The sequence below is a fragment of the Sinocyclocheilus anshuiensis genome, unplaced genomic scaffold, assembly GCF_001515605.1.
Source record: "Sinocyclocheilus anshuiensis isolate Anshui unplaced genomic scaffold, SAMN03320099.WGS_v1.1 scaffold1389, whole genome shotgun sequence".
Classification (NCBI taxonomy): Eukaryota; Metazoa; Chordata; class Actinopteri; order Cypriniformes; family Cyprinidae; genus Sinocyclocheilus; species Sinocyclocheilus anshuiensis.
In genome coordinates, this window is record NW_015552672.1 from 186,340 (window position 1) to 210,342 (window position 24,003).

At 37.6% G+C, this 24,003-nt stretch overlaps 3 protein-coding genes across 3 annotated transcripts in view; 1 reads left to right on the forward strand and 2 right to left on the reverse strand.

Moving 5' to 3' along the window:
* The window catches only part of LOC107667441 (DNA-directed RNA polymerase III subunit RPC9-like), a 5,385-nt gene extending 4,566 nt beyond the window's left edge, over nt 1-819 (reverse strand). The window contains exon 1 of the mRNA XM_016459113.1: nt 754-819. Within this exon, the coding sequence (XP_016314599.1) occupies nt 754-761 (8 nt within the window). The 5' untranslated portion in view covers nt 762-819. The remainder of the gene's footprint in view (nt 1-753) is intronic.
* Nucleotides 820-1,665: 846 nt separating this feature from the next.
* asl (argininosuccinate lyase) lies at nt 1,666-11,204 on the forward strand. Its single transcript, XM_016459111.1, has 17 exons — nt 1,666-1,798; nt 1,892-1,952; nt 2,096-2,290; nt 5,212-5,295; nt 5,440-5,496; nt 5,582-5,679; nt 5,768-5,845; nt 6,005-6,082; nt 6,655-6,707; nt 6,844-6,906; nt 7,742-7,856; nt 9,081-9,165; nt 10,083-10,142; nt 10,216-10,299; nt 10,549-10,629; nt 10,721-10,827; nt 10,924-11,204. Exons 2-17 carry the CDS (start codon nt 1,938-1,940, stop codon nt 11,072-11,074), a joined length of 1,404 nt encoding a protein of 467 aa, XP_016314597.1. The 5' UTR covers nt 1,666-1,798; nt 1,892-1,937; the 3' UTR covers nt 11,075-11,204.
* Nucleotides 11,205-11,693: 489 nt separating this feature from the next.
* Nucleotides 11,694-21,635, reverse strand: LOC107667426 (carbonic anhydrase 4-like). Its single transcript, XM_016459094.1, has 8 exons — nt 21,593-21,635; nt 15,248-15,295; nt 14,933-15,097; nt 14,290-14,435; nt 14,086-14,178; nt 13,208-13,274; nt 12,923-13,083; nt 11,694-12,168 (listed from the first exon to the last, which is right to left on the reverse strand). The coding sequence occupies exons 1-8, from the start codon at nt 21,633-21,635 to the stop codon at nt 11,974-11,976; spliced, it is 918 nt and encodes a 305-aa protein (XP_016314580.1). The 3' UTR covers nt 11,694-11,973.
* Between the last annotated feature and the right edge of the window lie 2,368 nt (nt 21,636-24,003).

A 24,003-nucleotide genomic window follows, 5' to 3' on the forward strand; every position in this document is an offset into this window, starting at 1 on the left:
AAAGGAAAACTTGAAATCGCATCATATGACCCCTTTAAGGGCTACAACAAATGATTATTTTAATAATCGATGAATCTAGCGATTATGAGAGCGATTAATCGACTAATCATCGACTATTCCACTGATTAATCAGTAGACATTTGATTATTCAGCTTTTGCGATTAGTTAAAATATTGTTATATATATATTCTAACAATTAAATAAAGGAAAAATAAAGAAGAAAGTCATATACACCTAGGATGCCTTGGGGTGAGTAAAACGCAGTGTTTTAACATTAATTTATGATAAAAAATAATATCCCCCCCCCTTTTAGCAGCTTTCAGTGTGCTGCTTTCCCAGTCCTATAATCACACGTGCTTCACTTCACTTTCATGTTTACTTTTTGTTCTGAATTTCCCAAATCCCTCTCGCTATTAAATACGACCAACATGTACTCTGAAAATTATACATCAATCGTTATACCCAAATGATCTCTCATCAATTGTTAGTGAAAATACATTTTCAACAGATCAGCTCATAATCAATTTTATCTGAGTTTGATGGCTCCAGTGCATTCGTAGCGTTAACCGTCATCTAAAGATTAAGTTAGTATGCAAGAGTAACCACGTGAGCTGCATATCGTCGTCATTGCAGTATAGATTTGGAAACCTGTTCTAATCACAGCGCCATATACTGGGTATTTTCAACAAAAAGATTATTATTATATGATTTAAGTTTGACTTTAGGCGAATACAAGTAAATTAAATCGCTTACACTTCCATCCCGCTTGCCTGGCTGGTTCGACGACTAACAACGATCCGGTGAGAAAACGAGGCTTTCTGTTAAACGTTCCCACCCAGTTGTCGTGTTCAAATTTGTTTGTAGGGTTAAATATTCCTGTAACTATTGCTGGTTACAACTATTTTCTATAGTGGAAATTTTTATAAAGATAAACGTTACATATAACGTTTCCCCGTGCAACAAAATGAATCCCGCGACAATACCAAAATTCAAACTGAATCATTAAATCAGTTCGAAATGTTGTGGAAGTGACACTATAGAAAAATATTGATTCAATGTTATAGAAAAAGATTATATTTATATAAAATATAATATGGTATATTTATATAAGATTATAGTTATATAAAAGTAATATTATGAAAAATAAGCCTATAATTGTGCTTGCAAGGAATCAAGAGAACATAGTAAAATGACAATTATAAAAGTTATAAACCCAAATATGGATAAAAGGGAGAAATAGTTTAATGAACAGATGCAAGAGCAAAAATAAAAATCTCGATTAATTATGCAAACAAATATCACATACGTTTGTAATTATTGTCTGCAAGTTGCTCAAACAGGGCTGCTGCAGGTTACATGTAGTAGGCCTACTTTCAGTGGTTTTAACCATTGGTGATAACCTCCTATTTTCCCCTAAATACACTGTTGATTTGATGTATTTGCACAGGTATATTACAAAAATATAACCCAAAAATAAATAAGACATAAAAATGAGATAAAATATTTAAGTACATTAAGTATAGCTAGATTCATTCTTATTTGTGTACCTGCTCGTTTTAAGGACATAGCGCCATCCACCATTCAAAACTGTAACTGCAAAGTGTATTCTCTCTTTAGGGAGGCGGTTCGATACAGTATTTGTTCTCTAAAATGAAGGACAGCGCCCAAAAAATGGCGCTTTAGATGTTGGTTGGTTCGCGAGCACCAAATTAACATATTATAGGCGGGGCTTTCGCTTCCCCAAAATACACGAGGAAGAAATGCAGGTCACAATCTATTGAATGAACAGCTTCTTACGGTAATTCATTCTCATGAATCGGTGAAAACATACGGCACTGATTTGGTCCTCTAATTGTCCGCCATTTCCTGTTTCTGTTTTAATGACCTTTAGTTTTCGGGTTGCTCTTCGCACATAAAGACTGCTTGAGACTGTTACAATGGCAAGTTCAGAGGTAAAGATCGCTCATTTTATCGCTCATAAAAAGTCGGTCTGATTTAGTGTGTTTTTTTGTGTGTCACTGGCTTTCCAATCCTGTCAGAAACCACGAGCGATGATTTACCGTAATGTTTATGTTTATTATTTTGTGTTAAACAGGGAAATAAACTATGGGGTGGTCGCTTTGTGGGAAACACCGACCCTATAATGGAAAAGTTCAACGCGTCAATCGCGTACGACCAGCGCATGTGGGAAGCTGATATTAAAGGGAGTAAAGCATATGTCAAAGCTTTACAGAAAGCAGGCCTGGTCACGCAAAACGAGATGGAACAGATTCTTACAGGACTTGACAAGGTGATTATATTATTTACCACATTACCTTACTCATAAACCCGTCTGATAGCATCCAGGTTATATGTGTGTTCTTTTACAGTGTCATCTTTCTCATTAAAATTCATTTGTTTACCCTTGAACTATGATGCTGCTTTGTAAATATGTACCAGGATACTGTTCCATAGTCCATTCCCCCTTTAACACCAAAGCTTAATACATCACAGACAAAAATATGCCAGGACACAGACACCTCCATGTGCACAAAACAATAGCCATGTGACAATGCTGATGGTGCCTATTGTAAACTTCTCTGAAGCTACTGCCATTCAACATGGCATTCTGTCAACATATACAACTGGCCAGATAGATGAGACTGGGGCTAGTTGTCACATTTTGAATATTTAATTTCCACAGTTATTGATCAAGAAAAAAGATGCAGTTCATTCACCAAACATTGACCATGCAAACATGGTCAGCAGAAATGTAAAAGGTAATGTACAAAGATATTAACTCATTAACAAATAGTTTAATGTATTGTACAAAAAAGTAAAAAACATAATACGACAACTTATCCCAATAAAAAAATTTAATCTATATTTGAAATTGACACTTTCAACTTTAATAAAAAAAACAAAAAAAAACAGCTATTAAAAATATGATGATTTTGGAATTTTAGTTTTGAGTATAAAATTCACAACATTTATTCTATATTGTATTATTCTTTGTAATTATTCTAATAATTCAACTCTAAGACAGCATTTGAAACCAACAAACATCTGCTAGAGAAAACACTAATTTGTGTAATTGGACTATTAATATAAAATCTTTATATACTGTAGCTACTGCAGTGTTATTTTAGAATCATTGAGATGATAATATAGTTTTTCTAAATATTTAGATTATTATTTTTTAAATATTTTGTTTTAATTTTAATTTAAGTTTAGTAATTTTGTTGTTTTGTCTATATAGTTTTTATTTCAGTTTTAGTTTTAGTTGTTTTAGTACCATTTTAATATCAAGTTAGACTAAATGAAAATAAAAAAATGTTGCCTTGGCAACTAGCTGTAATAAAAAAGAGTTCCCTTTCAAATGGTCTCTCCCATTGCGCTATGGGGAAACTCCTACTCTGAAACTGAAGCCTGATTTGATCAAGCTCGTGTAGCTGCACGAACCAATGGTGCTTCAAGCCACCAAAAGGGGTGGAGCCGACTGATATGTAAGTCAGCTCTAAATGCCATTTCGTCAGAATTTTTCTCCATCAGTGGCAAAGGTCATTTCCTCGCTGGACAAGAAGCCGAAGCAAGAAGCGCGCAGCCTGCTGCTCACCACCTTAAGAAGAAGCCCCAGCAGCGGAAGATCACTAGAAGCCTTCCCCTGCAGCTATACGGCATCTATTAAAGCAAATTTTCTGGCGATGTTGCAAATGTCGCACTGTGAGTGTGGCTCATGCAGGGACCCCTGCATGATGCAGATGGGCACGGTGAATACGTTGCCTGTCTGGGCAGCGCCCATGCAGAGACTGCGCTCACCCGAACGGAATGCTTTCTGAGAGCATGAGTCTCGCCCTTCTCCGCTCGCAGATCGCCTTCTTCAATGAAGGCAGCCCCACTCTCCCTTTTCTCCCCTTTCAGCTAGCTCGGATAAGAAACGGAGTCATGGGACTGAGCAATTGGGCTTGAGTGATCTCACACCGGCACAGGTGTTTTACACGTGAGGATCAGCACCCCTTGTCTACAACGATCAGAGGACAATGCTGTCACCGATTATTCCATATTACTGACAGCTTCAGATTTGGGTGCGTCGCTTGCCTGGGCCATGCCCATGCTGAGGCTGCGCTCTCTGAGACAGACTGCTCTCACTGTGAGACCATGAGTCTCGCCCTGCTTCGCCCTCGCCCCTCCCGCTCTCACGTTTCTCCCCTCCCAGCTGCTTCGGAGGAAGAAACAGTGAAGTCACAGGCTGAGCGACCAGGCTTGATTGATCTCTTGATTGAAAATCCCGTGTGCTTCACTCTCCCCACAGCACTTTGATCAGGGCACAGGGCAAACTCCTCTTGCTGAGTGCAGTTCATGTGGCAGGCAGACTAAACCAGGGAGCAGAAATGCTGTCCAGGGGCAATGTAGCTCCAGGAGGATGGAGACTACATCCCCAAATGGTTCAAATGATCTGGTCTGTCTTCGGGAAGGCAAAGGTGGACCTCTTCGCGTCAGAAGACAACTTTCACTGCCCAATTTATTTTTCGAAGCAGCGAGATGCCCTGGCCCACGATTGGCCTAAGCAGCTTGGGTCTCATTATTAGCTCATGTTACAGGAGCCCTAAGTATGGGTGCCCCAGGGCTGGGCTCGCAGAGCAGCTTCGTTCTGCACTTGCTTATGGCACGACGCGATTGGGTCCCCATAACGCAACGGGAGAGATTGTTCGAAAGGGAACACTCCGGTTACTTACGTAACCTCGGTTCCCTGAGATAAGGGAACGAGCGTTGTGTAGGCTGCCATGCTATAAAGCTGCACGTGAATCGATGACTGTTGCTTCAGTCAAAAGATTCTGACGAAATGGCACCCAGAGCTGACTTATATAGCAGTCAGCACCACCCCTTTTGGCGGGTTGAGGCGCCATTGGTTCATGCAGCTACACGAACGTGATCAAATTAGACTTCAGTATCAGAGTAAACAGGAGTTTCCCTTATCTCAGGGAACTGAGGTTACGTAAGTAACCGGAGTGTTTTTATTTAATTTAATTTAAGTTTATTTTATTTCAAGTTTTAGTTTGGTTTTAGTTTTGGTTAACTATAATAACGGTGAGCTCCTAAGATATAGCTCTAGTGGCAACTAACACCGGTCTCCCCAATATGGCTGTAAATATTGCGAAAAGATTTATCAGACATTTTAATTTATTGTCACAAATTATGAATAACTGAGGTATTTAAAAATATCTTTATCAGGTTTTTGATGAATGGTCCAAAGGCGAGTTCAAGATCAAACCAGGAGACGAGGATATTCACACAGCCAATGAACGCAGACTGAAGGTCAAAAGAAAACACTGAATTATTTATTGAATAAGAAGATATTTTATCAATTCACCATGTGGTGTAGATTATAATTCTGAATAATGAAAATAATATTACAGGAAGCTGAATTCAGTCAATGTTCATGTCAATGTTCTTTTAAAGGAATTTATTGGTGATCCAGCTGGAAAGCTTCACACAGGCAGGAGCAGAAATGATCAGGTTTAAATTGAATTCAATTTAATTTGTCACATGATATTTACAGGCATACAGGCTTTTGACCAAACTCTTTCCATTTGTTGGATAGGTTGCAACAGATACGCGGCTCTGGCTACGGGACGCTATTAACACTCTGAAAGAACTAGCTTTGCAGCTCATCAGCACTATGGTGGAAAGAGCTGCAGTGTAAGAATGCTCACTATGCTCACATCATCTTACTAATGTACAATTACCTAACACGCACATCCCAAACTATTTTCCATTGTCCATCCAGAGAGATTGAAATCCTGTGCCCTGGATACACTCACATGCAGAGGGCCCAGCCAATCAGATGGAGTCACTGGATTCTCAGGTGCATTTAATAGAATTCTATCTTAATTATATTTTTCTCGAGGTGAGGCAACAGTAAATTGTTAAGTGTTCACAATGTTAAGTGTTGTGATCTTGTATATATGGACTTGTTGATACATACGTCTGGTCATAACTGATCAGTGTTCATCATTTCTCACAGTCATGCAGTGGCACTAAGCAGAGATGTTGAACGGCTGGAGGACATCAGGAAACATGTTAACGTGATGCCCCTTGGAAGGTTAGTTTTGTGTATATGCAATACTGAAATGTTTTTAAAATAATTCTCTTATGCTTATTAAGGTTGAATTTATTTAATCAGAAATACAGTAAAAACAGTAATATTTTAAAATATTATTACAATTTAAAGTAACTATTTTGTATTTGAATATATTTTAAAATGCTATTTATTCCTGTGATGGCAAAGTTGAATTTTCAGCATCATTACTCCAGTCTTCAGTGTCACATAGTCCTTCAGAAATCATTGTAGTATGCTGATTTGGTGCTCAAGAAACATTTCTTATTATTTTCAATGTTAAAAACACTACTGCAATATATATGTGTGGAAGCTGTGATGCATTTTTTCTTGATTATTTAATAATATAAGGTTCAAAAGAACAGCATTTAAAATACAAATCTTTGGTAATTTATCATTATATATGCATTTACTGTTCTTTTTTAATACATCCTGACTAAATAATAGTTTTAAGTTTACAGAAAAAGTCTTACTGACCCTAAACGTTTGAACAGTACTGCACACACTTTTATTTTTGAGATACATTGATATATGATATATATTTATTTGCCTTGCAGTGGAGCCATTGCTGGGAATCCCTTCAACATTGACAGAGAACTTCTTCGCCAAGGTTGATGACATTCGTTTTCCCATATAAGTAATGATTCATGAAGTGTGTTCCTATGATATATTTTGTGTATATAGGTCAAACTGGTCAGCTATTTAAAAGTTTTTTTTTATCTGATTCAGTTTTTTTCACTCCCCAGAACTAAAATTTGATAGTATCAGCATTAACAGCATGGATGCTACCGGACAAAGAGATTTCGTTGGTATGTATAATCATGCTGCAAACTTTACAGGTCATCAGTATCCCTTGTAATTAAAGGGATGATTCATTCAAAAATTCTGATGACAATTCTGTCGTCATTTACTCACCCTCAATTTGTTCCAAAGCTGTATAACTTTCATTCTTCTGTGGAACATAAAAGAAGATCATTCGAAAAATGTTGGTCCATTAAATGAAAATCAGTTGTCACCAAAACTTTGGTTACCAACATTGTTCACAATATCTTCATTTATATTCCATAGAATAAAGAAAGTCATACAGATTTAAAGGGGTCATATGATGCAATTTCATTTTTTCCTTTCTCTTTGGAGTGTTACAAGCTCTTGGTGCATAAAGAAGATCTGTAAATTTGCACAGACTAAAGTCTCAAATCCAAAGAGATATTCTTTATAAAAGTTAAGAGTCAGCCACACCTACCTAAAACGGCTCGTTCGAACACACCCCCACATATCTACCTCACTATGTGGGAAGATTTGCCCTAGAGCTGATCTGTGCTGGTCGCTGAGGGAATACATCAACTTTCACCGTGGACGAAGCGGAGTCCAGCCCGGGCGCACCGTTCTCGACCCCGCCGCCTCAGCTCACTCTGTCCCGGCCTCAGCGCACGCTAAGCCGGGGCTTCCCCTTATGTGGAAAATAATGTGTTTTGTTTACTTTAAACTGGATAAACACATTTCGTTACACCAAATACACAAAATAATGTTCTTTTTAGCAGCATCATATGACCCCTTTAAAACAACATGAGGGAAAGTAAATGATCAAATGATTTGGGTGAATAGTGTGTTTAACTGAATGTGTTTGTGTATATTTTTGGACAGCTGAGTTTCTCTTCTGGGCATCAATGTGTATCACACACCTCAGCAAGATGGCAGAGGATCTGATTTTATACAGTACAAAGGAGTTCTCCTTCATTACTCTGACTGATGCATACAGGTGAGGACAGCACATGATTTATAATGGGAAGTGACAGCAGTGGTCAATCTTGAAAACACAATAAAAAAAAAATCATTCAAATTTTCTGTGGCTGTGCATATGCCCTTGACATATAAAAGCTGTAGGTCTGACCTGGGTCTTGTTCCAATCCCATTCCTGTCACTGCTCTACTTGTTAATAAATGCAAAAAGCACAAAAATAAAATTCATCAAAGAATCCTGAAAAAACTGAATCATTGAACGGTTTCCACAAAAATATTAATCTGCACAACTGTTTTCCTCATTGATAATAAGAAATGTTTCTTGAACAGCAAATCAGCACATTAGAATGATTTCTGGAGGATTATGGGACACTGAAGACTGGAGTAATGGCTGCTAAAAATTCAGCTTTGCCATCACAGGAATAAAATACATTTTTAAATATATTAACATAGAAAACAGTCATTTTAAGTTCTAATAATATTTCACAATATTACTGTTTTACTGTATTTCTAATCAAATAAATGAAGCCTTGGTGAGCATAAGAGTGTTTCGAAATCAAGAACGTGTCTTGCCCCAAAATACATCATAATGTCAAAGCAGACAGAAATCATTAATTTGAAGCCCTTGGGTTAACAGTACAGTATTTTCCTTACATTACTACCATGTTCTGCATTATTTTCACCCCACTTGTCACGTATGCACATTTCCATCATGAAACTGAAGGAGTTGCTAACTTGAGCTTTAGGCAGAGTTGCACATTAATTAATTCAATGACTTTTATGGTACAGTTGCCAAGAAATCTCAGTGAGTACACATGTACCTGCTCACGCCATCACAAATTCTCCATTGTTAGAGCAAATCAATTTTCTTCCCAATACTATAATTCTTTATGGCCTGTGAAATGTTTGGCCTGTTAACATGAACTGATTTATCTTTATTAACCACAAACTGGTTGCTGCACAGCCGGTACTGACCTTAGTTAAATAGTAATTGTTCACTCAGAAATAATTATTGCCTATTTATTAACAACATTATCATGTTCAGAAAAGCTGACTATCTGCCATGGAGTGCAGGATTCAGTGTGTTGTCTTAATTGGTGGATGATACTCAACACAGTGGCATACATATACTGTGAACACGAGCTGGCTGATGTGTACTGAGGGATTTGATCCATTTCTGCTTTGTATGTGTGCCTAGTGTGTGTAGTTAATCAGAGCTGTTGTGTTTGTGTTTGCGAGAGCAGCACTGGGAGCAGTTTAATGCCTCAGAAGAAGAACGCAGACAGCCTGGAGCTCATCCGCAGCAAAGCAGGACGAGTGTTTGGCAGAGTAAGATACAGCACTGACTAATGAAACCAACCCGAGACACCAATACTAGTCTTATGATTAAGATTAGTCTATGGGAAATGTAATAATTAGTACTAGGGCTGTCAGTTTAGTTGCTATTCATTTAGGGATGCACAATATACAGTAATGGTACCTTATCAGTTATCGAATAATGGATATTTAATAGTGCATGTTTTTTTCTCCTCTTTTTAAAATTAGATTACCTTCAGTCATCCAACTCTCACTTAAAGTTAATCTTTGAAAACATGAATAATTTAATAATGCTGTTAAATATCACTTTTAGCAAATCCAAAGTAATTATTCATTTTTCAGAGTGTGCTTAATGTTATGATGCCTAAATTTACTTTTTAATATTTTATTTTTAATTTATTTAGACAAAAATAGTATAATATTTGACTATAGACTATTTATCGGTTATCAGCAATAACATTTAAATTATTATCAGCTTTATTTAAAAGATTTGATATAATAACAATATTACAAATATTACAATATTAAACATAATTATTTAATAAAATTAATATAAATTAGTATAGTTAACCGACAAAATAGTATAATATTTTAATATCACCCATTTATTAGTTATCGGACATAAGAAAATGTTTTGCCTTATTGGCCAGAATTTTCTTATCATATCAGTATTTTAAATATTATTTAATAAAATAAAAAAGTAGCATACTTAACAGACAAATAGTGTAATATTTGAATAATAATATTTTAATATCACCATAACATGAAATTAATTGTTGGCTTATTGACCAGAATTTTCATATCAGTGCATACCTAATTTAATTATAAGAAAATAATATTACAAATATTTAAAATAATAGTAATATTATAATATTAAAATACAAATATTTTATATACTTTTATCTAATTAAAATTTCATTGTAATACAGTGTGCAGGGTTTCTGATGACTCTTAAGGGCTTACCCAGCACATACAACAAAGACCTACAGGTATGTCCATGACAGCCAAAATATGATCATTTTATTTTAAAACATTTTCTGAATATATGTTTTGTCACTGCAGGAGGATAAGGAGGCCATGTTCGACACATATGATACAGTACACGCTGTGCTGCAGGTGACGACAGGCGTCATTTCAACTCTAAAGGTGAGAGGCGGGTTATAACACAAGTTAATGTTGTTTTGTCATGGACAATGACAATTAAAAAAAAAACTGTTACTTCAGTTAAACAGTAAGTCGGGGAAATGCTGAATGAGATGCAGACGTGTTTGAGCATGTCGTAATCCATTGTCAGTCTAAAATGTGAGCAGTATAAAGAATTGTTGTTGTTTCATTTCCTTTTTTATTCATTGTTGAGCAGTAGATCTTAGGCACTGGTACTTTTCCATTCCTCAGGTCAACCAACCAGCGATGGAAGGGGCCCTCAGCCCAGATATGCTGGCCACTGATCTTGCCTACCATCTGGTCAGAAAGGGAGTAAGTCCATCAATCCATCAACTTACAGTTTTACGATTCCGTATGTCAGTAGAGCTGAATGAAATCTGATATATATACATATATATCAAAGATGCCTTTCAGAGAAGCCCACAGTTGTGCTGGGAAAGCCGTTTATATTGCTGAATCTAAGAACATCCATCTGTCCCAAATCACTGTAGAGGACCTTCAAACTGTCAGGTCGGCAGTCACATTCAAACTAAAAGGACATCTAACAGTATCTGAAATGTTTTTATTTTGATTTTTTTTATTGATTTGTTTTTTCTTTATCTCCAGCCCTTTGTTTGACAAGGACGTTTCTTCAGTGTGGGACTACAACAGAAGTGTTGAACAGTACAGCGCCCCTGGTGGCACGGCTAGGAGTAGCATCACAGCTCAGATTGAGCACTTCAGAACCTGGTTACAGGCACAAAAACAGAAACCATAGTCTCATTTCTGCAAGGGTCAGTAGTAGGTACTCTTTCAAAGATGAATTTGGCATGTTATGCCGGCATGTTACATATAAACTTCCATTGGTTCAAAATGAAAATGAAATCTTTATATGACAAACAATATTTACAATTAAATATAATTGCAATTAAATGAAGAATTTGTGTAGTCACTTCATTTGAACTTTTATTAACATCTTTGGACACATTATGTACAACTTACACCCCACATGCCCTGCGTATGTACACAATTTGTTTTACATGTTTGTATCAAGTTTAATCATCAAATCATAGCCATATGAATTACAGAAACATAAGAACATTACACAACAGTAAAAATTGGCATTCGCAGGCCATGAAAATGTTCTAAAAGGTCGTAAGTAATGGAAAAGTCAATTAAATATACATAGTGAGACAATCTTAATGGAGGATCAGAAAGCTTCAAATGAGCCACATTCAAATCTCAAGCTATTTTGTATTTTTGAAGACTTTTATATACAAGTATAATTATTGGTACATATAAATATAAATGGAAGTCCTTCCCAGCAATATATATATATATAAGATTTTAAAATATTTAAAATACGGTAATCATGAACAACCAAAAAAAGTAATGGAAAACAGATGGGAATCCTGAAATAATCAAAGCCAGATAAAGCTGCCACAACTGAAGGAAAATATCCCAAGACATGAAAAGAGGTACCAGTGAGACAATTAATAGTTGTGAACACAGAAAATAACTAAGAAATCTTTTCTCAATTGTCAAGTTTCACCGCTTTAGCACAGAGATCCATCCCAGTACCTTCAGTTCAGTGCTCAGAAGATTGATTAGCTATACTTTGTTTCTGGAAGTTCGATACAGAACATCCTGTGTTAAAAGAGACGCGTTCTCTACCATTCAATGAAAACCCCTTTGTTGTCCAAAAACACAAAAGAGGCACAGAAACAGGGTGATTAGATTGGGCAGGACACACAGACTGTGAGCTGACACTGATGTGTACACAACTCGTCCATTCAGATTCTGCACAGGACGGAATATTCCAGTCATTGGTTTTTCTGTTCCGAATAACAGCTGTTTATCCACTGACATCAGCTAAAGCAAGAAAATAAAGATGGCCAAAAGGATCAGTGCGTGTGAATTAAAATCTGCCTTTCCATAATCATATGCTTAAGGCAAGGCACTACAGGTACACTAAAGGCTTTAGCTAATAGAAATCACAATACTTTTCATAGTTGATTAATCACAGTACATTAAGATAATTTTTTTGCTTTACAAGTTTTCTGAAATTTTATGTTTAAATAAGCAAATCCATTATCTAATTAAATATGCACTCATTTGCACATTGGATAAAGCCAGGTTCAAAATTCTTGTTTAATTTTGTTGACATAATCAGAGATAAAGGTTTTACAGAGGGGATTTTTAACAGACCATAAACCAGAAAATGCTGCAAGAAAAAAAATTCACAGTGTTTGTAGGAATAAATGTTATATAAATCAAACGACTGATGTATGAACAGACATCTGTGTAAAAATCCTACGAATATAGATAGGAATAGGAAAGTTTGATATAAGTTATAAATAAGTTTGATATAAGACTCATTTTGAGAAAACAAGCTTTAAAGGTATGTATTGGAATTAAAATTTACAGATACAAATAGTTCAAATGTAATAAAATAACATGTAAATTAAACACTTACATTCTTAAAGAAGACATGTTATGGAAGAAAAATGATGTTGCCTATAGTGTCTTGCTTTAATTCTAAATTCAGATACTGGTGATTGTAATCAGTGTTGACTAACATCTTGATCTCAGTCTGGTTTATGCGTAAAAGAAAAAGTCTCTCTACCTGATTTTTGCTTATGGGCAGACTCTGTTGGAAGACCGTCCACACAACGGCCTGGTCACAGCCTGGTGTGGTCAAGGAACCAGAGTACCGATAGTAGTTCAGTTTATTGGCTTGAGGGATGATGTCAGTCAGTCTAAAATCTTCAATTTCACAGCTGTTCCCTTTTGATCACATTGGGTAATATGGAACCACAATGCAGAATGCAAAACATGTTGAATAGATAAACTAATCCAAAATAAGCAACTCAGTCCCCAAAAAATATCATGTAATCTGATAATGACTCACCTTCATATCGGACTTTTCCTAAAGCCTCTATGACTCTGTCCAACTGTTTGTTTTGCCCAGAAGTCACCTAAAAGCGGGATGGCAAAAGTCAGGTATTAATATAGACATCAATTTATTATCAAATTGGTTCAGTAAAGGAATTTTTACCTAAAATGGCTTCGTTATGAATGAGGGCTGAGGCTGTCAAAACCAAAATCATGAAAAGGTAATATAAAATGTCATAAAAGTAGTCCACATGACTCCTGCACTATATATATATATATATATATATATATATATAAAACATTTTATGGGGTTGATCTGGAAATTATTCAGTGTAAATCTTTACATCTCCACTGATTCACATTGATTTGTTAATGACCAATCAGCTGCCATATGACAATGATGTCGCCAGGTCAGACTGAGCTAGACCTATAGGACTGCGCCATCTAGAGTTTCATACCAGAACTCTGTGTGTGTGTGTGTGTGTGTATATATATATATATATATATATATATATAAATATAAACCTTTAAACTTGTTTTATTTTAGCTAGTTGCCAAGGCAACAGTTCTTATTTTCATTTAGTTTTAACTTGATGAACTAAAATAATTAAAATAAAAATTAATGAAAATTATATAAACATTTTAAAAATAAAATAATAAAAAGGACAAAATACACAACAAAATTATTAAAACTTTAACTGAAATTAAAATGAAAACAAAACTAAAAGTAAAAACAAAAACGAATTAAAAATATTAATAAAAACTATAATAGTATCTCAATGATATAAAATAGAACTGTTTGGGTGCTATCAGTTTAAGAGTTTGTGTTCAGATCATTTTCTCACAAAAATGTTTTTAGGTATGAGATATGAAATATCACAAAGGCATCAGTACCTCAAAAAAGAAGGCAAGTGCTGCCACCCCTGTAGAGTCATTTAGAGCCTCTCCCAAGCTGCCATGCTTTTCTTTAATGTGAACAATATGGAGCTGGGGGACAAAATGCATAATTAATACCCATCATAATATAACTTGAAGAAAATAATAGGCTTTTTAGCTTTTTATTGTCCATATATGTTTGATAGTGACATGGACTCTCACCTCCATGGGATATCGCTCCCCGTCCACAGAGTGCTCTGAGCCCTGGCCGCCGTTCTCTCCCCAGTGCAGGTGGAACTGGACGGCCTTGTATGTGGCTGGCAGACCTCCACCACGGAGACGCACAGATTGAGGAAGTGTGAAGTGAGCTGGAAAGAAGCATGGAGCTTGTAATTATACTTAACTGTTACAATTACAAGATTTAAAAGGTAACAGAATTCGAAGTAAATCGGGTAAACTCAACTGAATTAAACTGAATGGAATTTTTGTAACTTAAGGTAAAGGGATAGTTAATCCAAAAATTCTGTCATTACTCACCCTCATGTCATTCCAAACCCATAAGACTTTTGTTTATCTTTGAAACACAACTGAAGATATTTTTAATGAATCCTGTGGTCATAAATTATGGTAAACAGAAGCTCCATCGCACTTGCTTGATACGTGAGGTTTGTTCATTGATTACTTTTATGATCTCTTCTACTTTTTGATGCATTAAAGTTTTGGTTGATTGATTGGACAAAAATGATAAAAGCATTAAAAATATCTTCATTTGTGTTCTGTAGATGAGCGGCAGTCTAATGAACTAAATGACAACAGAATGTACATTTTTAGGTGAACTATGCCTTTAAATTTCAGTTCAATCTACCTGAATGTCCATGATTTTCCACACTCATATTGAAAACTTTCTCGTGGCCCTCGAAGATAAAACTGGTCAGTTTTGGGTCATGCTTCACTCTGTGTGTTACTATATTGATGGGTGATTGTCTCTGACCTCCACAATTAGGAAAATTATTCTTCCACTCTGAAGGCCCTGGATGACACAATTGAAAAACACATTTCTCTCACCATAAACATTCAACTATATGAGAAACTGTGAACAAGGACTTTGCTTCGGTGATGACTATGCAAAAACCTGAGAGGTTGAGTCCAGGTACAAACTATCTTGTGTGTTTGTTCTCACCTCTACATGTGTCGTGACAGGAAAACTGGCTCTGGTAGCACCACTCACCTGGAACAGAGAGAACAACCTGATGCAACTGGTTCCATGGGCCACTGCTGGAAAGTATTCAGATCCGTGACTTGAAGCCAAGGTTCAGAGCGGTCTTAAGAACCAGTTATGATGGTGGTTATTAACTAACAAATTTGTTATATAAAGCCATGTTTGATTCACAACGTTTTTCCTGATAATCGGTTAGCCATCTAACTGAGTCCCCCTCCTGATCACCAGGTTTGATTGAGGGCAGAACATGTGCTTGAATGCAAGGGCACCTTAAGTGTTTTCCCATTACCCACCGTCCACCTGTGCACTTTCATCCCCTTCAGCTTAGTTTGCACAAAAAGGAAAATTCATCATTTACTCACTCTCACGTTGTTCCAGAACTGTATGACTTTCTTTGTTCATGAAACACAAAAGAAGATGAAGTTAATGGGGACCAATGTTGTTGTTTCTTTGGACCCCATTGACTTTCACTGTATTTCTTCTTTTCTCCACAAATGAAAGGAAGTCGTGATTTTTCCAAGTTGTAAATAATGCAAAGATTATTGGAGTTATACCTTTTACAAGAAAATATTTCAGTCTTTCTACTTCCAAATCTATATCTTTACGGTGATTTTAAAGGGATAGTTCACCCAAAAAGGAAAATTACCCCATGATTTACTCACCCTCAAGCCATCCTAGGTGTATATGACATTCTTCTTTCAGACGAATATAATCGGAGTTGTATTAAATAATGTCCAGGCTAATCCATACTTTATAATGGGAGTGGATGGTAGCCCAAAATTTGAAGTAAAAAAAATTGCACCCATCCATTATAAAAGGGAGCCGTGTGGACTTCTTTTATAATGGATGGGTGCAATTTTTTTAAATTCAAATTTTGGGCTACCATCCATTCCCATTATAAAGCTTGGATTAGCCTGGACATTGTTTAATACAACTCCGATTGTATTCGTCTGAAAGAAGAATGTCATATACACCTAGGATGGCTTGAGGGTGAGTAAAGTTTTTGGGTGAACTCTCCCTTTAAGCTTGGCATTAGTTTTTTTTTGTTGTTGTTGTTTCCAAGAGAACTGTTATTCTTCACTGCAGTGAACAATGTTGCAAATAAAATGTAACTATTGCATGTAGAATGTGATGCTGGATGTTAAGCACGAGAATGACTTTAGGTATCGCAACAGAAACAAAAAAGAAAAGTTGCACTGATGCTGATATTATGGACATATGCGTGTACCTGTATTACATTTGCATCTGTCTTGCAAGTACGAAGCATGTGAAAGAAGACAGTGAACTTTGAAGAGGTCAGACAATATGAACGACATGCACAAGGTGACCCTCTGTTAAAAAATAACCTGTCTGGATTCAATAACCCAAGATGCACTGCGTTACAGGCTAGATTAACCCGTGACAGAGCAAAATCACTGACTGTCAGAGTAAATGTGCTGCAAAACAATGCAACTCGAACTTGGCATGTGCAAGTATCTAAGCAAGTATCTCTCATTCACAAATATTTTGATTTGATCTGCATGGTTGTTTACCTAAACAGTATACCTAAAAATACAAAATGCACACAATTTGTCCCTACCCAAAACACACACATTACAGATTACATCTCCCTCTGCTTTTTGGGTCATAATTGCTTTTGGGAAATACCTTCCCATGAATTACCCCCACTTTTAAATCATTCTGACACCTCTGGTTTTGCAGTTTCAGGACAAGGGCTCATGCTAATAAGAGAGTACAAACTATAATGTACTTGGTGTATTCAAGTTCAAAACATACAGGGCATGTACAAGGCACAGAGAAAGAGTTCAAGAATGCAAGAACTGCATTCCACTCAGAGGACAAGGAGCAGGAGAACGAGAGGCTGTGATTCGACTAAAATTCTACCAGATAGCTGATAGAAGTGTTTATGCATAGGCACGGCTGATTATTGTGTTGCACCAATACAATCATTTATAACAATTTTCCCACAGTGATTATGCAATCACAAATCAGCAGCTTTGTCAGTGGACCGGACTTTCAAGCCACCATAATGATGTGCAATAAGATCTCTACAAAAGGCTATATGGCTTTGTTTTATATAAATAATTTTATTAATAGTGTTATGATGTGTAACTTTATACAATGGAGCCCAAGGTCCATACATTCTTTTCTCGATTTACTAAATTAATCAATGAACCTTGACTCTGTTGTTTATGGGTCATTAATAGATAATCTGCATGTCACAATTCAAAAGTATGCACTTATTTGGCGCTATTAATGTATTAAGATACACTTAGTACAGCGTCATTCCTGCACACGCACTCCACTATCTACGCGCCTGCTCACTGTTCCGTGCGGTGCATCCAGACTTATTGAATATGAACAGCGGCTAACCTTTTCCCGAGCAGCTCCCTGTGCTCAACTTCGCCACTTTCACTTTTGCTGCTGTAACTGTCTGTTCGCTCATTGTAAAAAAAAAAAAAAAGTCTGTTCGCCTGATAGAATCAACGATGGCGAAGGGATGAAGTTATTTTAGCGATGTACAGGCTATACGAATCACAACATAAAATGCGCTCCGACTGCTTACTTTTACTAAAAAATGCGCTTTTATCCGGGGATTCGATATTTCTGCGATATTTGAAATCGACACCTTGGTCGAAAATAAGAGGTCAACTACTGTAAAATAATACTACTGTACCATATAATGTCATTTATAGGCTATCTTTTGATAGACTACCGATTTCTAATTTTATTATGATTTATTTTCGTTTCTAGCAAATCTTTAGCCTACAGAATCATTAAGAACCGAATAAAAAGGGTGAGAAAATGGAACTCTGGTTTTAATGATCTATTTTATTATTTATTTGTAGGTTTTTGCGTTTATTTGCCATTTATGTCTAGCAAGGCTGATTATGTAGCTTCAAATGTGTAATGACTGTTTCCATTAGAAAAACGCAAAACAGAAGCATTTTCATTAGTGATCTCAGACTTTTGGACTCTACTGTATGTATAGGCTATAAAACAGTGAAATTATACCGGATTATATTGAAAATGATGTGGATGTTTTAGTAGGCCTATATAATAACGATGATTTAAGTTGTGTTGATAATGGTTCCAAAAACAATAGTAAATTCAACCTTACAGTAAAACGTCATATATGCTGCATAATAACCAAATTTTGTAAAATATTTGAATGTTTTTTTTTACAATTATTAATTATAAAATATTTTATTAATTTACACAACAAAACTATGTTATGAATAGGCTATGTATGTACACGTTATCATACAGCTCACGATAAAGTAGAGTCAACGTTCCGGTTCATTCAGTGTGATGGAGACAGTTATGTGAACCCAGTAACGGCTGAACGATTCACTGATTCAAACCACTTCATGGGCTCATTTAAAAAAACGGTTCATAAGAGTCATTGCTGGCGCCGTGTTCACTGCGTATAGACAGGCCTGATGAAATTAAATGAGTGCACAACATTTTTTTAGACTGTCTAGATTTTAAAGTTGTCTTACATTTTTATTTTTGTAGCAGTTTGGAGCCCTAAATGTATAACCTATTATATTTCAAATAATTATACTATGGAATAATTATATGGAATATATTTTAAATAATTATATATTTTTGTGCAAGACATACAACAATTTAATTTAGTATTTTGTAGTTTCAAAATTTAGCCTCTTTTGTTTTGCTTAGAGCAGTCATTTACTCAACTATACTGCCAGACAGCCAGAGAGATACACAGCCAGATAGACAGTTAAATAGCCAGAGACCACCCAGCCAGCCGAATAGATGATAGATAGATAGATAGATCTTACCTGAGCAGAGTTCTAGAATCAACAGAACAGATGAGAGAGAGAGAATGGACTTCATGTCTACAATACAATACAAATCTCACTGCCTTGTGTGGCAGGAACCAATTTTTATAGAGTAGCTAGAGGAAAGGAAGGAGGGGAGAGGGGGAGAGAGAGTTTTACAGGTAAGAGGTAAAATGACAGGTGTAGGGCAGCAAACTAGGGCATTTGAGGCCCTTGATGAGGACATTTAACTCTCACAATAACCTACAGCTAGTTGAACCTAGTGAAGTTTTCCCTGAGCTCTGGCTTAATGAGTTTGCTTTCTCAAACAGCCTGCAGAGGGCACTATTTCACAGAACTACTAGAGCGCAAAACAAAACCTGTTTTTTATTTCTGTTGTAGGGCATGTAGTTTTAAGCAGACTGTAAAGTTTGTCTTTGAAGACACACACATGCTTCAAACCCTCTGAGAAATGAACGAGAAATGAATGCTGGTTGTCAGTGAGCTACATACTGTATATCCATGGAGGAAATAATTTCAGTCCCTCCATGCAGGTGACTCAGAGTCTAATTAAGCATGTGGGGTGTCAGGACATGTTTGGACGTTTTGACTTGAGTGAATGTTTTGAGAATGATGAATGATGTAGAACAAAGCGGCCTTGTTAACCATGTCTTGTTGCTTTGACACTGAAATCAGTTAGCACGACAAGCGTCTAATTAGAGATAAGGGAAAACAACAATGCTGCTATCATAAATCACCCCAGCCTTTTTCCAGCATAATGAACGCACCCCATCCCTCTCTATTTCTTTGCCTCTTGCGATGCCGTCTTGGGCTTTTAAAGATGGGAAGCCTGCACTGTAAATTAAATTAATGTTAGCCCCCTCTCAATCATTCATCATTCCAAAAAAATGACTGGAACTGTTGTACTGCATCTTTAAAATGGAGAGACCTATTAAAAAGTCATTAAAGTCAACTCAGCATGAAGGTCTGCCCTGTCGAGCTTTAGCCAGCCAAAATGGAATGACTCCATTTTATGGACATCATATAGCATGGTCCTGCAATTATGAGTAAATGAAGTGGAAGGTAAACAGTAGGCAGCAAAAGGACAGTAGAGAATTAAAGAAAGGACTTAAATATACTGTAGTGGTCCCCAGTTTTGATCTGTGATGCCTCATTGACTCGTAACTCATTGTGGAGAATCATAGATTAGAGCGTCTATTGACATCACAGTATGAGGTACTTAAAGGCACAATATGTAAAAAATTGTATTAAAATATCCAAAAACCACTAGAACAGTGTTATATATTTTGCTGACTTGTGTACTTACATTATCCCAAATGTTTCCGTCACGTCGTCATCAAACTACGCCTTTGCCTCTTTGTTTATTTTGAATACGCGCCCTCTAGCTGCGAAAATTAGACCTTTAAGAGATTCATTATATTTGTGTTTGCTGGTGTCACTATATTTGTAAGGACATCATATAGAAAAAAATTTGCAAAAAATGTACTTTTAGGGATATGACAGCTTGTAATCTTAAAGATAAAAAAAAATCCAAAATTGTATGACTGTCTTTCTTCTGTGGAACGTAAAATAATCTATTTTACGATGAATTGAAGAATGAAGAATTTTGCCATTACCATTGACTTCCATTCTATGGTCAAAAAATAAAAAGTAAATGAGAACTAAAACTGTTTGGTTACTAACATTCTTCAAAATATCTTATTTTGTGATCCATAGAAGAAAGTCATAGTCAGTTAAACGACATTATGGTTGAGTATGATGATGAAAGAATTTTTATTTTTGGGTGGTTTCACACAAAACTATCCTGTTAAAGGGACAGCTTTATACCTTATCTACTCCTAAAAAGTTCATATTAGTACCTTAAAGTAGAAAGGCAGTAAGGTAGGTTACTACAAAGTAGTAAGGTACTATATGAACACCCTTAAGGTTACCGCCCCAGTGACAAGCTGTTGTAGCCCTAAAGGTCTGGTCACATTTACTGTTCACATTTAATCCATCCATCTGAATGGGAATCCACACAATTGGGAATTTTGTGTGAGAGCAAAAATAATTCTCCATGCAGATTTCACAAGGGTTTAAGTTGGTCATGCCACTCTGACCAACAATAAGGTGCTTGGTATGCAAGTAACTTCCATGTGAGCTGTGCTTTATACTTCGTTGTCATGTTCGCTACTGTGAGGGAGCCGCGGAGTGAGAAACGAGGAGACGAGGAGTACATCAACAAGGAGACTTTAATTACATCCAGGGAACCAGGAAAACACACGTAGCAGGGGAGGTTGACATATACAATACTGGACAAAGAAAACTATGAACAGGACACACTATAAATACACAAGACCAGAGGATGGGATGACGAGACACACCTGGAACTAGTGAAACCTAATTACACATGAGGGAAAACTGGGTCATCGAACACGTGGGGAGCAAAACACAAAACACGGAACAGAGTCTGACATTACTGGGGGGTGGGCACTCTGGAGGCCTCTCAGGATAGGCTTACAGGGACGGACGGCCTGCACGGCGGTACCCGTTCCAGGACCCATGGTGGATCAGGCAGACTAGGGAGCCATGGCGGAACAGGCAGCTTGGGGAGCCATGGCGGAGCAGGCAGACTAGGAAGCCATGGCAGAGCAGGCAGTTAAGGAGGCCATGGTGGAACAGGAAGCTCGGGGAGCCATGGCAGAGCAGACAGTTCAGGGAGCCATGGCGGAGGAGACAGTTCAGGAGGCCATGGCGGAGCAGACAGTTCAGGAAGCCACGGCGGAGCAGGGAGCTTGGGGAGCCTGGCCTCAGCACTTGGCCTGGCCTCCACGGACGGACCCCTAGTACTCCCCCCCCCCAAAAAAAACCTTGGGGAGAATATCGTCTTTAGAGGCCCTCCGTAGGCCTAACTCGGGAACTGTGGCCCTCCCTGGACTTGACTTGGGGACTGGAGCCCTCCCTGGGCTGGACGTGGGAACTGGATCCCTCCTTGGGCAGGACATGGGGACTGGAGCCCTTTCTGTGCTAGACTCGGGGACTGGAGCCCTCTCTGGGCTAAACCTTCCACAAGATTTTTGTGATAGTAACTATCTTCCAATTTTTAAATCTCGTTTGAAGACGCATATTTTTAGACAGGCATACCGGTGATATTTTTATGCATGATTGTATAGATATGATTGTTATCCTCTCTGGGCTTGACTCGGGATCTGAGGACCTCCCATGGCCAGACGTGGGAACAACAGCCCTCTCTGGGCTGGACATGGGGACGGGAGCCCTCTCTGGGCTTGGAACGGACTCTGAATTTGTTTGGGCTGTTGTGGATTCAGGACTGAACTTGATGAAATAAGCGGACTCAGAGCTGTAGCTGACACTGGAGCAGACTCATGGGCTGGAGCCGGCACTGGAGCGGACTCTGGGGCTGGAGCCGACACTGGAGCGAGCTCTGGGGCTGGAGCCGGCACTGGAGTGAGCCTAGGGACTAGAACCAACTGCCTTTTCCTCCTTAGATTCCTAGTTAGGTTCAGGGTGAAAGGCGTGGTCAGCGGACTTGACACTGGAGCGGCCGGCGGGCTTGAGTATGCCGCGGCTGGCGGACTTGACTGAGAAACGGACTTGACTTGTTTATAAGAAAACAAGGGAAAACAAAAGACTTTTCAAAAGGAAAACAAAAACACGGGGAGAAGGGGCACCGCTTACTGTTTGTGGGTCCGGGATTCTGTCACGTTCACTACTGTGAGGGAGCACGGAGCGAGAAACGAGGAGACGAGGAATACATCAACAAGGAGACTTTAATTACATCCAGGGAACCAGGAAAACACACGTAGCAGGGAAGGTTGACCTATACAATACCGGACGAAGAAAACTATGAACAGGACTATAAATACACAAGACTAGAAGATGGGATGACGAGACACACCTGGAACTAATGAAACCTAATTACACATGAGGGAAAACTGGGTCATGAAACACGTGGGGAGCAAAACACGGAACAGATGCACTGCGTCTCAGTGTGCCTGCTAATACTACTCCCTTAAAGTATGTACTCTTTTGGTGAAGAAAAAGTACACACTTTTGAGTGTGTAGTAGAAGAGTAGGCAAGCTTTGGGACATCCCACTGAGCAAAGGTACGTCCAAACGACGTCATTTCAACGTCTTTTTCGGACGTTGAAATGACGTCCCCTGAAGAGCCAGAATGAAAGTTTTTATGACGTCTTTTGGACGTCCACAGGACATCTTTAAGAGGTTAAAATTAAGTTCAGATGTGGTCATTGTTGGACGTATTTTCAACATCTTATAAAGTCAACTGCAGTCTCATTTAGACGTCATTTATATGGGACATACTATCACGTCACACAATTGCGTCTTTAAAGGACCTCAATCATCTTGTCACAGTTAACATCCTCCACACTTCATTTAATTTAACTTCCTACTGGACTGGAGAGAAAAGAAGTAGCTCGTTGATCTGCCAGTCCCGGGTCTTTCATGCGGAGAACTCTGCTCATATTTTCTGCATAATGATGCATTTAAAAGTTCACGACCAAATGGATCATTTTAAAAGTTCACATTACTGTTGCAGATGAAATATAACACGGATAACAATAAATAAATATTTTTTACCAGGTTAAATGTTGATTAGTGGACCATTTTCCAGTAGAGAAGTCAGAAAACCAAGATGGCTTTGGTCCATTGTTAGCAATACCAGTCGATTAAAAACACATAAAAAGCAGTATTTTGCACAGATAACACCATAGTATCATGTTGGATAGTACTGTGTGCACCACTGAGACACAGACAAACATAAGTGCTAATAAATATATTACTACTGTTTCTCTTCTGTTGATGCACTGAGCAGCCATATTGAATTCTGAAGTTGGAGTTGTTGTGATTCCTCCGACATTCCGAGTCGGAACTCCAACTTGGGAGGGCGCT

Bases quoted from the DNA above. Each gene is read 5' to 3' on its own strand.
- asl (XM_016459111.1), top strand. The intron at 5,846-6,004 runs GTGCATTTAATA...CATTTCTCACAG, and splicing joins TGGAGTCACTGGATTCTCAG to TCATGCAGTGGCACTAAGCA. The intron at 10,300-10,548 runs GTGAGAGGCGGG...TCCATTCCTCAG, and splicing joins GCGTCATTTCAACTCTAAAG to GTCAACCAACCAGCGATGGA.
- LOC107667426 (XM_016459094.1), bottom strand. From the start codon at position 21,635: ATGGGTCCTGGAACGGGTACCGCCGTGCAGGCCGTCCGTCCCT. The intron at 13,084-13,207 runs GTGAGTCATTAT...TGTGATCAAAAG, and splicing joins AGGAAAAGTCCGATATGAAG to GGAACAGCTGTGAAATTGAA. The intron at 12,169-12,922 runs GTAGAGAGACTT...TTCTTGCTTTAG, and splicing joins TGCCCATAAGCAAAAATCAG to CTGATGTCAGTGGATAAACA.